The sequence below is a fragment of the Tupaia chinensis genome, unplaced genomic scaffold, assembly GCF_000334495.1.
Source record: "Tupaia chinensis unplaced genomic scaffold, TupChi_1.0 Scaffold140356_1, whole genome shotgun sequence".
Lineage (NCBI taxonomy): Eukaryota > Metazoa > Chordata > Mammalia > Scandentia > Tupaiidae > Tupaia > Tupaia belangeri.
Window position 1 is genome coordinate 1164817 of NW_006200233.1, and position 16408 is coordinate 1181224.

General features: G+C 46.6%; 1 protein-coding gene across 1 annotated transcript in view; it reads left to right on the plus strand.

Moving 5' to 3' along the window:
• The window catches only part of LOC102493489 (zinc finger protein 850), a 39168-nt gene that overhangs the window by 17695 nt on the left and 5065 nt on the right, over window positions 1–16408 (plus strand). Inside the window, exons 10-14 of the mRNA XM_027766048.1 lie at window positions 5485–5902; window positions 6406–6547; window positions 9706–9794; window positions 10009–10132; window positions 11030–11969. Coding sequence (XP_027621849.1) covers window positions 5485–5902; window positions 6406–6547; window positions 9706–9794; window positions 10009–10132; window positions 11030–11969 — 1713 coding nt within the window. The remainder of the gene's footprint in view (window positions 1–5484; window positions 5903–6405; window positions 6548–9705; window positions 9795–10008; window positions 10133–11029; window positions 11970–16408) is intronic.

Here is a 16408-nt window from a genome sequence, read left to right on the forward strand (position 1 = left end):
CGCTCTTCCTCGCGGCGGATCGTGCGTGGTGGTCTGCAGGGAGCCTTGCCGGCCTTAGAGGAGCTGCCGCGCTCTCGCGCCCGCCTCCCCGCGGTCTCACCGGCTCACTCGCCTAATCGCATTGCGGTCGCTGCGACACGCTCATTTGTTTTATAAGGGCGTATCTTGGTTTTGGAAGCCCCAGCTACCTTCCACGTTTGCTGTTAGTCATTCTGCCCTTTTCACTGTGTTCAGAAAACGGTGATGTGGTGGTTAGGTAATTGTACGAAAGAAGCACTTTGATAATTACTGGGTACTCATAGAATTCTCTCTTAAACTCATGCCGGGCGCGGTGTGCCTGCGTGCCAGAGAGAATGGAGGAGAAGGGATTGCGGCGTGGCCATCTCCCTTTATATAGAATTCTATGTGTACCCAGGAATTGTCAAAAATGGCTTTGTCAGAATACTTTGCTCGTTTCGTTTTTTTATTTCTTGGTTAATTGTAAGGATCAAATGAGACAGAACACAAACACAAACAATGTGAGCTGCTTTTCAAATGTAGGAGGATTCATTTTTATTTTATTTTATTTTTTTTTTTGGAGAGATTTTCACTATAGGGTGCGTGCGCTCACCAGACAGACAGAGACATAGAGACAGAAAGCGAGAAAGGGGGGATGGCCACGCCGCAATCCCTTCTCCTCCATTCTCCTCTCGGGATCCTGGGCACGCACGCACACGCGCCTGGCGTGAGTTTTAAGCTTTGGGGTCAGGGACGCGAACCGCGGTCGACTACGTGGGAGTCCAGCAACATAGCCATTATGCTAACTGTTGGTTCCCACTCGTTTCATTTATTAAAGCTAATGAAAGCAAATGCCTGAGAATTCTTTGGGAGGAGAGCTCCATTTCCAAAATTCAGGCCAGGCAAGAGTCCCTTTCTTTGGGCTGCTTGAAAACTGCCGCCTCCACATCTAACATACACTTCTGTTAGGCCGGTGTGGCCAGTGTGTTAGGCAGCAGCATGTTTTAGCAAATGCACACATGCAAAATTTCTGTTGTGCTGTAAAATGTGGTAAATGTGAAATGGTAAAACATTCAGCTAATGCAACTTGAGATAACTCCAAAGCACAGTATTTGACTTACCTACCTTTTCTTTTTTTTTTTAATTTTTAAAGCCTGGAAATGAATTTATTTATTTTCAATCTCCAAACATTCTCAAATCTGGTTTAGCTGAATTGAAGGAAGAATGTGTTTTTTCTTAATCTGTTGGAAAAATAAAATTCCATTAGAAGTTGAGTTGTGTCGGGCTGGCAGATGGCATGATGGCTGGGGCGCTGGACTCCCACGTGGCTGATGTGGTTGAGCCCTGGATCTGGTGACTTGTTTTCTCACTTTCTCTCTCTTTCTGTGTCTCTCTCTGCTTAAATTAAAATAAATAGATAAATAAATAACAATGATGAGTAAAACTTAAAATAAAAAGTTGAGTCAAGTCTTCAGTAGTTGACAGGATTATAGCTTTTGAGACTCAGAAGAGACTTGAGTGATCGTCTATTTTAAATTCATAACTGTATAGACATGGTGTCTTTAAGGAGGATGTGTAAGACTCAGTATTTATCCACAAAGTGTTTACCAACTTTATATGGGTATGTGCACACAAAACAGAGGAAGTACATAGTGGGCTAATTTTGTACTTAGGTATCTATAGGTTGTAATTCTCAAAAACTGGCTGCATGGAGAAGGAAGAGAGCAAAAATGGAACATTAACCACTAAGGAATAATCAAGGGCCAGCAGGTGGCATGGTGGCTAAGGCTCTGGACTCCCATGTGGCTGTTGGCCGTTTGAGGCTTGGACCTGGCAGCTTAAGGAACACGGGTGTGTGTGTGCCCAAAAATCCCTAGAGGAGAATGGAGAAGGGATTGCAGCACGGCCATTTGCCCTGGGGGGTGATTTCTCACTTTCTGTCTCTCTGTCTCTGTCTTTCTGGTGAGCACATGTGCCCTATAGCAAAAGCCTCTTTAAAAAAAAAAAAAAAAAGACTTTAATGCCATATCAACAGTCTAAAGGTTTAGTTTAGTTACTATTATTAATTTTTAAAGAATTATTTACTTAATTTTATTTGTTGTTATTTTTAAATTTTTTATAGGGCATGTGCACTCACCAGAGAGACAGAGAGAAAGAGGAAGAGGGAAAGTGAGGAAGCAAGCTGCAGTCAGCCATGTGGGAGTCCAGTACCCTAAGCATCACGCCATCTGCCAGCCCCTATTATCATTTTTTTTTTTTTTTAATTTGACCAGAGAGAGAGAAGCAAAGTAAGAAAGCAAGCCACCAGGTCTGGGACTTGAACCATAGTCACCATGTGAGAGTCCAGCACCCTAACCACCTCACTACCTGTGGGCCCCCAGCCTAAAGTTTTGAATGGTGTAAACCTCACACTGAATAGTTTTAGCTCATATTTACAGGGATTGATTGTAAGATGGCTGGTTGTTCAGTAGTTTAAAATAAGCATTGGCTTTAAGAAAGTTCCTAAGAAAGCAGGTAAGACTAGCCTTTTTTTTTTTTCAGAGAGGTTTTTGCTATAGGGCGCGTGCACTCACCAGACAGAGATAGAGAGACAGAAAGCAAGAAATCACCCCCCGGGGGGATGGCCACGCCGCAATCCCTTCTCCTCCATTTTCCCCTCGGGATCTTGGGCACGCATGCACACACGCCCAGCGTGAGTTTAAGCCACCAGGTCCAGGACTCGAGCAGCGGTCGACTACGTGGGAGTCCAGCAACATAGCCATTTCGCTAACTGCTGGTCCCAAGACTAGCTATTTAATATCATATTCTAAACTGTTAGAACTCAGAATTGATGTTCATGGTAACAAACTTTTTTTGTTTGTTTGGGGTTTTTTTGCCTTAGGGTGTATGTGTGTGCTAGGGAGAGAGAGACCGAGACAGTGAGAGGGTGAATGAGAAACGCACATGTTTCTGGGGTGATTTTTCAAGCCACCGGGTCCAGGATTCAAACCAGTGAGCTATGTGGGAGTCCAGCGACATAACCACCACACTATTTACTGACCCATATGTTTATGATTTTAACATTAAACTATAAGTATTTATTTTAAGAAAATTTAAGAATTAGTTAAATTTCAGTTAACTTTACAAATTAAATTATTTTCAGACGAGTCCCATAGCCTCGTGGTTAAAGGAGCAGGATCTCGCATGGCCCCCTGCGGTTCACACCCCAGCCCTGATGTCTTGAGAAACACGCTGGGTGTGTGTGTGCATGCCCCCAGTCCATACAGGATGGAGGAATGGAGGAGAAGGAGTTGCACTGTGACCATACCCCAGTTAGGGGCTTTCTCTCTCTCTTTCATCATCTTTGTCTGGTGAGCACATGTGCCTCTGACAGTTAAAAAATATTAAATTATTTTAAAATAAAATAACTTAAGGGTAATTCTTTTTAAATTGTAGGGGTTTTTTTTTTAATTATTTTATCTTTATTTATTTATTTTATTTTAATTTGACCAGAGAGGAACAGAGAGAGAGAGAGAGAGACAGGGAAAATGAGAAAGCAAGCTGCCAGGTTTGGGACTCGAACCAAGGTTGACCATGTGGGAGTCCAGCACCCTTAGCACCACGCCATCTGCTGGCACCAAATTATAGATGTTAATCTTGTCTGTTAAAAACAAAACTGGAGACCAGCAAATGATGTAGTGGTTGCGTCACTTGACTCCCACATGGGCAGCCATGGTTCAGGTCCCAGACCTGGTAGCTTGAAGATCGTGTTGGGCATGTGTGTTAGGACCCCGGAGGAGAATGGAGGAGAAGGGATTGCAGTATGGTCCTTCCCCCAGGGGGTGATTTTTTACTTTCCCTCTCACTGTCACTGTCTCCCCTGCCCCATTTCATACTCCCTAAGGCAAAAACTTCTTAAAAGAGAACTAAAAAACAAAACAACAAAAAAAATTGATTACCCCTTATCTCAAGCCTTTCATAAAATTTCATCATCTTGCTCAAATTTCTTCCTGTAAATCTCACTATTGCAGTCGTCCTTCCTCTCTGAAGTCACAGTCTTATCAGTCATACCTCTTATGCTGCTCACCGTGTTCGACTACGTGCTCCTTTGTTCTTGCAGTCTGTGTTTACTTTCCACAGTGCTGTCCCATCCTTGCCTAACTGCAAAAATAGCTCTTCAATTCCCTTTCTTTAAAAAAAAAAATATTTTTAGAATTATGTATTTAATTTTATTTATTCATTCATTTATTTTAATTTGACCAGAGAGAGAGAGAAAGCAAGCACCAGGTATGGGATTTGAACCATGGTTGACCATGTGAGAATGTCCAGTGCCTTAACCACTATGCCACCTGCTGGTCCCTTTTTTTTTTTTTTTAACCAGAGGGCATATGCACTATCCAGAGAGACCCAAAGGGAAAAGCACCTCCAGGGAATGGTCATGTTGCAGCCACCTCTTCTCCATCCGCCTTTCGGGATTTTAGACACACACATACCCTTGTTTTGTCTGAGAATTGAGTCACATGGTTGCTGGTTGGGATCCAACTGCCTAACTACTAGGCCACAGAGTGGCCCAATAGTTTCTTACAAAATTATACGTACATATATTTTATGACCCAGCAGTTTTACTTTTGAAATTTACCCAAATGAAATGAAGACTATGTTCACAAAAAAATTGGTGTTTAAATGATCATAATGGCTTTATTCGTGGTAAATAACTCATCTCTCAGCAAAGGCATGGATAAGCTTCCATCCATACAAGGAATAAACTCCTGTTAGGACACACTGATCCACTGCGGGTGCGCTATCCACAAGGGAAAGGGGCCAGACGGAGATGCCTGCAAGCAGCTTTGTTTATGTGTAGCACTCGGGAAGGCCAGCAGCCAGTATGGGATTAGGCTTTGGACTCGGGCGTGATCAGGTCTCCAGTTCCTTGAGATGGAGTGCAAGTTCCTGTGCCAGAGGAAAGGCCTGTGCTGGCAGTAAGCCTGAAGTGGAGGGGCAGGAGCGAGCACAGGTCGGTGAGGTCAGAGGAGGGGCCATTGCTGGGGCTTCTCCACCGCACCGTGAGCAAGGTTAAGGAGACTGACCTCATCTGTTGGGAGCGAGTGGCCTGCTGATTGCCACTGATGTGACAGACACCAGAAGGGCCAGCGAGGTGAGCACAGACCTCCCGTTGGAGCCCGTCTGCATGCCTCCTGACTCTGTTGGCTCATGTTCTGCACCCCCAGAGAGCAGGCATGGGGGGTTACTCCCCAGGTAGGCCAATACGTCTGGCCTGGCAGGAGTTAGTGCTAGAACATAGAGGAGCACTTAAATAGCTGTGTCGCTTGTTCTCGTCAAGAGAGAGTGTGTCTAGATGCCTTCGGAAGTTACTATCCTTCCCAAGTAACTTGCCCTAACACTCCTTGTCATTTCTTCGCAGAGAAGTACCCTTTGAAAAGAGGCCCTCAGGAGGTTTTTCTCTTAAGGAGGTCGTGGAAACGAGCCTGCTGGGTTTTTCCCATTCTAAATGGCTACAGAGTCAAGAAAGCCTCCTGCTCCATTGCCACCAGACCAGGCTCCTGAAGAGGACCTCGTCATTGTCAAGGTAGAGGAGGATCATGGTTGGGATCATGAATCCAGCCTACGTGAGAGCAGCCCTCCTGGCCAAGAGCTCTTCCGCCTGCGCTTCAGGCAGCTATGCTACCAGGAGACGCTGGGGCCCCGGGAGGCCCTCATCCAGCTGCGGGCGCTCTGCCATCAGTGGCTGCGGCCAGATGTGAACAGCAAGGAGCAAATCCTGGAGCTCTTGGTGCTGGAGCAGTTCCTGAGCATCCTTCCCGGGGAGCTGCGGGCTCTGGTCAGGGAGCATCAGCTGGAGGACGGAGAGGAGGTGGTGACCCTGTTGGAGGACTTGGAGAGGCAGATCGATATCCTGGGCCGGCCAGTACGTAAGCAGGCTGCACACTGATCGCGGGGTCCTAGCGCTATGGGAGTGGAAATGCGAGGGCTTGGTTCTGTCCAATGAAGACGGAAACGGTTACACTGCGGTGTGGCCTTTTTTTGTGGGGTTCTTTTTGTTAAGGATATAAATTGACTTCTATCCCTACCTCTATGGTACAGTCCTCATTTGCCAGATGGGAACTCAATACACAGGGAGCTTAAATTACTTTTCAGGGGCACCCAAACAATTTGCATAGACCTGAAAGCAGAGCGTAGGCTGCTTGTTTCTCACCGCTGCTTTCTCCATGGCAGAGTGCTGCTTTAAGTGTCTGCTTGCCTCCCCACCCCCGGGAGCTCGACAGTGTCCTCTGTGTCAGTCCGCGTGTCTGCCTCCCTAGGCAGCGTCCTTCCCCAAGCAGGTGCCCTGGACCTAACCTTCCAGATCTTCTTGTGATGTTTGTTTCATTTCCCAGAGATTCTCTGTAACTGAACTGCCCTTGCTTCCAGGTCCCAGCTCGTGCGCATGGACACAGGGTGCTCTGGGAGGAGGTGGTGCGTTCAGAATCTACGCCAGAGCCTCCGAGTGCTCAACCCCAGCCAGCAACCACCCAGCATATGTCCCCAGCACCACACGGGCCACCAGAGAGAGGTGAGGAGCCAGGCTGCATGGGTGAGAGAGCAGAAAATAAAGAGGGACAGTTATGGTATCTGTCTGGTGCCTCGGGACTAGGAACCAGAATCACTGTTCATATACCAGTCCCAATATCTGGGTTTAAATTTCTTTTTCTTTTGGTTTTGCCATAGGGTGCATTTGTTCACCAGAAAGAAACAAAAAGAGGGAAATGAGAAATGAGCCCCTCTTATCATCATTTCTCCATTCTCCTCCTGGGATTATGGGCACACATATGTGCCTGGCATGGTTTTCAAGCCACTGGATCCAGGACTTGAACTGTGGTTGATCATGTGGGCATCCAGTGTCTTAACCACCATGCCACCTGCTGGACCCTCGAGGTTTAAATGTTTATCTAGGCTTCAGATACAGACTGTTGCTCCCAATGGCAAACTCATGAACTGACTAAGGAGCTGGGGCATTTTTGTGAATTCACACATCCTACCCCAGTGTTTCCAGCTCAGGTGCGTGTGGGGTTTTGTTTTTTGGGTTTTTTTTTTTTTGGTATCGTTGTAGTTTTACTGGTACACGCATCAGTGTGCATTTCCTCACACGTGTTTCTTAGATCACAGTGAGCTGATCGCAGTGAGGGAATGTGGCAGCTGTACACACCAGCTACAACCCCGTATCTCAGTTACAGCCCCCAGTCGTCCCGGTGATATGACCTCTGATCCCAGAGTCCAGTCCAGGAGCACACTTTGCAGTCAGCGGTCGGGTCTCTCCGTCTCCTTTAGTGTGGGATAATTCCTTTGCCTTTCCTTGCCTTTCATGATCTTGGCATTTTTGAAGAGAGCAGGTCCACCATTCTGTAGAATGGCTGCAATCTGGGCTTGTGTGATGTTTCCTTGCTGTGTACGTTTGGTGGAATGCTCCAAACGTGGAGTATTCTCCTTGGGTATGACAGTAATTGGTCTGGTTACTGGTGATGCTTTCTTTGATGACTTGGTTCTGCTTATTTTGGCTAGGTTCATTGTGAAGTTACTGTGTTTGTTTGTTTGATTTCTTTTTTTGGAGAGGTTTTTGCTATAGGGTGCGTGTGCTCACCAAAAAGAGACAAACAGAGAGACAGAAAGCGAGAAATCACCCCCTAGGGGGGATGGCCACGCTGCAATCCCTTCTCCTCCATTTTCCCCTCGGGATCTTGGGCACGCATGCACACGCGCCTGGCGTGAGTTTAAGCCACTGTGTGCAGGACTCGAACTGTGGTTGACTACATGGGAGTCCAGGAACATACCCATTACACTAACTGCTGGTCCCATGAAGTTACTGTTTTTTCCTTTGTAATTAATAAGTAATCTGTGGGGACATGCTCTGAGTCATGTAAATATCTTAGTCTTCATCAAACTTTTGCTGCTAAAAGACTAGTTTTAGTATTATGATGCTTCTTGACCAATTCTCAGTGATTACTGAGATGGTTAAAAAAAGGGTGATTGTTCGGGTTGGCAGGTGACATGGTGGTTAAGGTGGAGGACTCCTAAGTGGCCAACCACAGTTCAAGTCCAGGCTTAGCAGCTTGCTTTCTCACTTTCCCTTTCTCTCTATTGGTTTCTTTCTGATCAAATTAAAAAATAATAACAACAAATACAATTAAATTCATTTTTAAAAAGGGATGATTGTTTAACTCTCATTCCTTCTGTGTTTATTTGTTGCTTATGGTAAGGAAAAGCATTCCCTTATCCTCATTTTATTTTATTTATTTATTTTAGTTTTTCTTATAGGGCTTATGAGCTCACCAGAGAAAGGGAGAGAAATCACACACACACCCCCCACCCAGGGAAGATGGCCAGGCCACAATCCCCACAATCCCTTCTCTTCCATTCTCCACTTGGGATTTGGACATGTATGTACACACTCCCAGCATGATTCTCAAGCTGCCAGGTCCAGGACTCAAACTGGGAAGCTAACCATATGGGATTCAGTGCCTCAGCCTCCATGCTGCCTGCTGACCCATCTCCATTTTATATTATTATTGTTTTTTGTCAGCATGGACTCATAAATTCTTATTTATTCTGTAAATATTTTGTTATTGTCTCTATTTTAATGCTTAAATTGTCTTAGATTTGGCCGGAGGCCCCTTTAGTCTCCCTTATCATTTTTTGAGAATTTCCTCACTTTCTTTCAGAACAAAATGTTCCAGTCTCATCTCCCTTTGCCTTTTGTATTTTTTCATTTATGTGGTTTACAATAGTTTCTTTTTAAAAAAGCACGAAAACACTATCTTATTTATTTATTTATATTTGTTTAAATCACTCCCCTGGGGGATGGCCATGTTGCAATCCCTTTTCCATTCTCCTCTCGGGATTTTGCACACGCACCTGGAGTGATTTTCAAGCCATTGTCTTCAAGACCTGAACCACAGTCCACTCTGTGGGATCCAGCCACCTTCCACCATGCCACCTGTTGGCTCTGGCCCTATAATTTTTAAAGTAAAGTCTAACAGCTGGTTGCCTGAGACATAGTGTATAATATGTCCAACAGAGGAGAGCTGTAGGAACAGGTACCAGCAGCCATGGCAGACATTTCAGACAGGTGGTAGAGTCCATGCAGGTAGGCTGGTTCTCACATTAAGTTAACCAAACAATCAGGAACTTAAAGGAATACTGTGCCCAGTTGTTTTGGTTGTGAAGAAGAAATCAGAAAGCTTTTCCTTTCAGGAAACTAGAACTCTCTGTTTGTGTCATCTTAGGCTGATGTTCTGAGGGCAGCCATAAATCCAGGCTCAGGATTGACCCTGTGGCCTAGTGTTAAGTGAACCAGATCCCAAATGGGTGAGCAGAGTTTAAATTCCTGCCCCAGCAGCTTGAAAAACATGTCTGGTACATGTGTGTGCATCCCAACAGGATGGAGAAATGAAGGAATAAGGATTGCAGCCTGACCATGCCCCGTTGGGTGCTTGCTTGTTCAATCTCTCCCTCACCTTCCCTCCCTCCCCCCCCCTCTCTCTCTCACCTTTGGTGCGTGTACATGTCCTCTGGCAATTTTTTTTTAAATCATACGTATAGGCCCAGAGTTCAAGATATTTTGTGTGTCATATGTAGAACCTTCACATGTGGTTTAGAATGGAGTGAGCTGGCTCCTACAAGCACAAGTCAAGGCTTCTCTCATTTGGAGCTCCTTTGTCCTTTCTCCCTTCTCAGCCACATCTGCTTCTCAGAGTCCTTCTTCCCAGAAAGGAAGTTCCGGAGACCAGGAGATGACCACCACACTCCTCACAGCGGGGCTCCAGGTGAGCTGTGCTTCTCCTCACTGAACCCCACAGCTCTGCCTGGTAGTGGAGTGGTGTGCCCCATGCCTGTACCATCTATAGCTTTTCTTGCCCAGGAACTTGCCTCACATTCTTTGCATAGTTTGATCCCTGGTTTCTTTAAATAGATGTGTAGTGTGTTTTACTCTTCCCAGCTATTTAGATCCCTTTACACAGGGATCTTGTTTCATTTCAGACTTTGGAGAAGATCGAAGACATGGCTGTGTCCCTTATTCGAGAGGAGTGGCTTCTTGACCCATCACAGAAGGATTTGAGCAGAAATAACATGCCAGAGAGTTTCAGAAGCATGTTCTCCCTGGGTAAGGAGAGCTGTTTTATTACTACCATTAGAGATGTGTGTGATGGCTACGAGCTTTATGAAGACCTAGTTGAGTTTAAACTCAGGATGCAACTGAGGGATTCAACTTTGAGACTCCTCAAGGTCTGAAATGAACCTCTGTTTATACCAGTTCAGGATTTCCTTATAGTTACCTTGGTTTATGTCTGGGTTTTATTTTGTTTTTTAATTTTGCTATAGGGTGCATGTGCTCACCAGAGACAGAAAGAGGGAAAGTGAGAAATCACCCCCTAGAGGGCTGGCCATGCTGTAGTCCCTCCTCTTCCATTCTCCTCTCAGGATTTTGGGCTTGCACATACACACACTCCTGGCATGTTTTTCAAGCACCGGGCCTGGGACTTGAACCACCCCAAGACTTGAACCACTCAGTTGGCCGTGTAGGATCCAGTGCCTTAACCACCATACCACCAGCTGGCCCAGTATTGCTCTGTTTTGCCAGCAGGAAATTGGCATCTCTCTGGTGCTCTGAGTGCACATGTCTTATTCCCCAGTCCATGAGACCCTTACAGGGATTTTTCTCCTCTAAACCTATTGTGCCTCCTCCCTGAATGACTGAGGCACTTTCCCACTTCTCCACTAGTCAGATCTTCAGTTTGTCCCGTATTCCTTCTTGCTCCCTTAGGACTACTTCTTAGTTTCTTCCTTCCCAGCTCCATCCCTCCAGGAGCCCCTTTTCTGTGCAACTCTTCCCCAGGTGGCCTGCTCATCACTGTCTATTAGGAAACCATCTAGGTGATAACTCTGTGGTGAATCACAGCTATTCCATGTGTGCTTTTCTTTCCTCTGTTTTCAGTTCCTTTCTCCTAGCATGGGAAGCAGGAAGTGATGTTGTTTGATGTTTACTGTGTTTCTGTTTCAGGTGCTGAGACTAAGAATGAAGACAGGGAATTAACTTCAAAACAAGTAATATCCACTAGAATCCAGCCACTCGGAGAGACAGCTGCCAAATGCAATGGGGATGTTATCAGGGGCCTTGAGGACAGAGAAGCCCGAGACCTGCTGGGCAGGTTAGAGAGGCAGCGTGGAAATCCCACACAAGAGAGAAGACATAAGTGTGACGAATGTGGAAAAAGCTTTGCTCAAAGCTCAGGCCTTGTTCGTCACTGGAGAATCCACACAGGAGAGAAACCCTATCAGTGTAATGTGTGTGGGAAAGCCTTCAGCTATCGCTCAGCTCTTCTCTCCCACCAGGATATCCACAACAAGGTGAAGCGCTACCACTGTAAGGAGTGTGGGAAAGCCTTCAGCCAAAACACAGGCCTGATCCTACACCAGAGGATCCACACTGGAGAGAAGCCATACCAATGTAGTCAGTGTGGGAAGGCCTTCAGCCAGAGCGCGGGCCTCATTCTGCACAAGAGAATCCACAGTGGGGAGAGACCCTATGAGTGTAATGAGTGTGGGAAAGCTTTCAGCCACAGCTCACACCTCATTGGACATCAGAGAATCCACACAGGGGAAAAGCCCTATGAGTGCGATGAGTGTGGGAAAACCTTCAGGCGAAGCTCACACCTCATTGGCCATCAGAGAAGCCACACTGGGGAGAAACCCTACAAATGCAGTGAGTGCGGAAGGGCCTTCAGTCAGAAGTCAGGCCTTATTGAACATCAGAGAATCCACACTGGAGAGAGACCCTACAAATGTAAAGAGTGTGGGAAAGCTTTTAATGGGAACACTGGCCTCATCCAGCACCTGAGAATCCACACAGGGGAGAAGCCCTACCAGTGTAATGAGTGTGGGAAAGCCTTCATTCAGAGGTCCAGTCTCATCCGACACCAGAGGATCCATAGTGGAGAGAAGTCTGAATCCATAGGAGTTTAGAAAAAACTTTAGTCCCATGTTTGAGCATCAGCCCACCTAAAGAAATGGCACGCTGGCGAGAGGCCCTTCACGTATTACAGAGGCCGAGAGTTGGTCATCATTACAGCGTCCTCCAGTGCTGCAGGCCAGTGATGGCCCAGTGGAGCAGCTGTCCATTAGTTTGGGACCAGACCTTGATGTAGGTTGAATCATATGACTGCGTTTGGAGATGTCTGATGGAGCAGACAGCACTGGCCTGATGTGTTCTTTAGAGATAGCATTAGAAGGTAGCATTAGAGAGTGGCTCATTGTGGCTTAAAGCACTTCACCGTGTCTTTGCGGTAAGTAGCTGTAGGTTTGAGAGGCTGCCATTCCTGAGTTCCTCTGCTTCCCACCTCCTGTGCTCTCCTACATTGCCCTTAGGTGCCCTTGACCTGATCTGCTCTAAGAAGCTGTGCTTGAGTCTGAACAGCCTCTGCGTGAGATTTATATTTGTATTTAGCTTTGTAAGATTCTAGCTCTTTGGAAGTTCATAGACTCTCACCATACTCATGCTTAAGTGTGCTTTCTTATACTCCTCCTACCTGGGGAAGCCCACATACCCAGGCAGGCTGAGTGTTGCATTTAACAGTCCAGCACTTTGTCATCATCACTGACTCTGCCAAGTTGCTGAGAATGTGCCACCCCAGGCCAGGACCTCTCTCAGCAAAGAATGCAGATATATTAGTGATGGTTGTAGCAGTGACAAAGGAAGGTGATTGGGGACTCAGCCCAGCTGCTTACAAGCTTGCGCAACTGTAGCTGTGGGTACCCTGGCTTTCCTCCCAGTTCTCTATACACATGGTGAGATGGGCATTTGCTCTGTCCTAGTCACGGTGTCACAAAGGAAAAAGGAGACAGAAGGGCTTGAAGAAGATGTGAAAATCCTTAGAAATACTTTACATCTGTCCCCTCGGACCAATCTCAGTTGTGCTGAGTCCCCCCCTCCCCCCCACTGCATGCTCCCTAACTGGCTGGTCTGTCACTCCTGCAGTTCCCTTGGACCCACCTCAGATGGCTCGGCACTTCATCAGTCGTCTACCACCTGCGTCCTGCTGCCCATTCATATTACTTTAACATCCACAGTGGCAGGTCCAGTACCTTACCCCAGTTCCTCCTCTATCTGGACCTGTGTCTAGTCTGATGACAGACACCCACTGAACTCGCCATCACTGGGCACTGCAGCTCTGTGAGGCTTTTGGTAACAGATTGGGACAAGTAGAAGGTAACAGGCCACCACTCAGACATCTGGATCATTGCAGTTCCTCCAAAGGACTGTTACTCCAGTGGACCTTCTATTCCTCCAGATAAGTGGGGCACACTTGGAATTCCTGTATAACAAACTAGACAAGCACACCCTCTGTTGCTTTTCTGCATGTTTCATTTTTTACCATAAGATCAGCCTCTTTCTTATTCACTGGTTTGGCAATCACTACTTAATCACTTTACCCTTAACATACTCCCCTTCATATTCTTTATCTCAGCCTTGGAGTATCTTTACATCATTTTCTACTTTCCATGTCCAAAATATTGCTGTTTGGTTTTTTATTTATTTGTTTGTTTTGCCACAGGGTGTGTGTACTCACCAGAGAGAGACAAAGAGACAGTGACAGGGAAAATGAGAAATCAACACCTGGGGGAATGGCCACACTGAAATCCCTTCTCCATTTTCTCTCAGGATTTTGGGCACATGCACACATACCCAGTGTTTTTTAAGCTGCCAGGTCTGGGGTTCAAACCATAGTAAGCCATGTTGGAGTCCAGCGCCTTAACCACCATACCCTCTGCTGGCCCATTGATTCAGTTCTTAGTTGATTTTCATGAGAGTTGGTCCTTTACATTTCTGCCAATCCCTTCCATGTAGATTTACATTATCAGAGGTTCAGGTTACTGTAATTCAGTCTTTCCAGTTTCTTTGCTCTCAGGATTCTTTCTTATAAAAAGCTTCCAAGATCATGCTCTTCAACATTTTCATGAAGTCTCATTTTCAGTCAGTAACGCCCAGCTGTAATTACTGTAGAGAGTGGTTCTAAGTTCACTGCAGCCCTCCATTCTTAATCTGCCTCAGCCTCATCACCCTCTGCCTCTTTGTCTTGGTTCATCACATCCAAGCTTCCACCAGCCTTCCACTGTTGCCTGTCAAGCTCTTGCCTCCGTGTCTTATACACACCATCCTGGTTGCTTGGGTTGCTCTTTGCCTCATGTCAAGTTCATCACTCCCACCAGAGCCCAGTCTCTTCATGTATTCGGAGTTCCCCTTCATTAACCTGTCTCACATTGAGCATAACCTCTCTACTCATTATCTGCTACAGCGCATTCTCTTCAGTTTGTGGTGTGGTCTATGCACTTCCAACCTAATTATTTTCTACCATTTGGTATTGCAGTTTTACATTTGTATTTATTTCCAAAATTAAATTGTAAGCTCCTTGAGGGCAGAAATACCCACTTTTACATTTGTATCTCTGTACCCCCTAGTGCCTAGTAACAGTGCTGAGCACATAGCAGGCTTTTAATAAATGCTTGTTGCATTATTGTGTGGATTATTTATACTGTCATCTATAGAAAACTTGTTTTCAAGAGTGTCTTTTACCACTTTGTGCCTCAGTATATACTGGGGCCAGCAGATGACATGGTAATTAAGGAATTGGACTCCCACAAAACTGACTGCAATTTGAGTCCTGGATGCAGGGCTTGAAAATCAAGCCGGGTGCATGTGTGTGCATGCCCACAATCCAGGAGAAGAGAGAAGAAGGGGTTGGTGGCATGGCTATCCACTCTAAGAGATGATTTGTCACTTTCCCTCTCTATAAAGTGGAAAATGCAGAAGTATTTGAGAATAGGCATTTGTGTCTGATGTTAGATCACTGGAACACTACTGGCATGTACTTAGTAAAGGCCAGGGGTTGCTGTTAGACATCTAGCCTGCACAGGCCGGCCCCACAAAGATTCACCTGGCTCAGCATGTTTAATGACAAGGTTATAAGACCCTGGTCTAGTTCTACTAGGAGAAATGAAATACTAGCATTAAAATTAGAAAAGCAGCTATGCCATATTTTAGAAGAACCCTAAGTATGGGATTGAGTAATAAAGCCATTGCTATACTAATTGTAGGAGTATAAGTCTAGTCTTAGCCCTCTACATTTTGGCATCAAAGGTCAAATATTACTAACAGAAGGCCAGTAACTTACCAAAGCTTCAGTCTTGGGGACAACTTGGGACCCTCAGGTCTCCCTTGGGCACCACTGGAGTAATTACCTATTCTGCAAGGAAACCAAAACAGGAATGTCAGCCATATAAAACCCTTTCCCATAATGTTGCTTTTAAACATACTGTAGTTTCCTACTTAGGTAGGCAAATTATATCAGGGAAATGGGATTTCCTAACTAGAAAGCAGGCCTTTAAAACACTCCTTTTGCACTTCAATGGTGCATCCTTCAACAGGGTCAGGAAAAAATAATTAATCCAAGTTAGAAAATCCGTTTAAAGAGGACCAGCAGTTGGCGTAATGGCTAAGTCGCTGGACTCCCACGTAGTCGAGTCGACCACAGTTCGAGTCCCGGACCAGGTGGCTTAAAACTCACGCTGGAGCTCGAGCGTGCCCAAGATCCAGAGAGGAGAATGGAGACGGGATTGCAGCATGGCAATCCCTTCAGCATCCCCTGGAGGGTGATTTCTCACTTTCTCTTTCTGGAGAGCGCACGCCCTACAGCAAACCCTCCCTCCCCCAAAAAAAGTCCGTTTAAATATGCAGCACACCAAGTAACTGCATGCTCATTTGTGTCTAAATATTCCATCCACGGCGTGCTGGGTCTGGGTCTGGCGAAGGGTTCGTGCCTGCGCCCCGCCCCTCTCCTACCGGGGCACAGCCAGGCTTCCGGGACTCTGCCATCCCAACTGGTCGTGCCCCCAGGCCTGACTTGGTAACCTGTACGGCTAGAGCTTCGCGCCTCGGCCTGTGAGGTATGATTTATTCCTTTTATGCGCTTTATGCCCAAATCCGTGCGCGGACTGGCGTGGAGCGTTAGGCGCCTCGCCGGGAGCCCGAGACCGCCGTGCCGCGGCTGTGTCCTGAACCCTGAACTGGTGTCGGCCTTCCAGAGCGCCCAACAGGCGCGGTGTGGCCTGGACGGCTCCAAGAAGGCGCGTCGCCTTCAAGTCCCAAAATTCGAAGGCCCTCCCCTCGAGACGAAGCAAAACCCGCCGTCGCGAGAGACCAAGCAGACCACGCGAGCTGAGCCCACCGCCAGGGCTCCACCGCACCGTCTCCGAGTTCCAGGGCCGCGGGACGACTATACTTCCGGCTCCCGGGCCCGCCCCGGAAGTGGTGTGACGTCTTCACTTCCGGGCCGCGGGGCTCGCCGTGGGGCCCCGCCACTTCTTCCCGCGTGGCGCCGAGCTC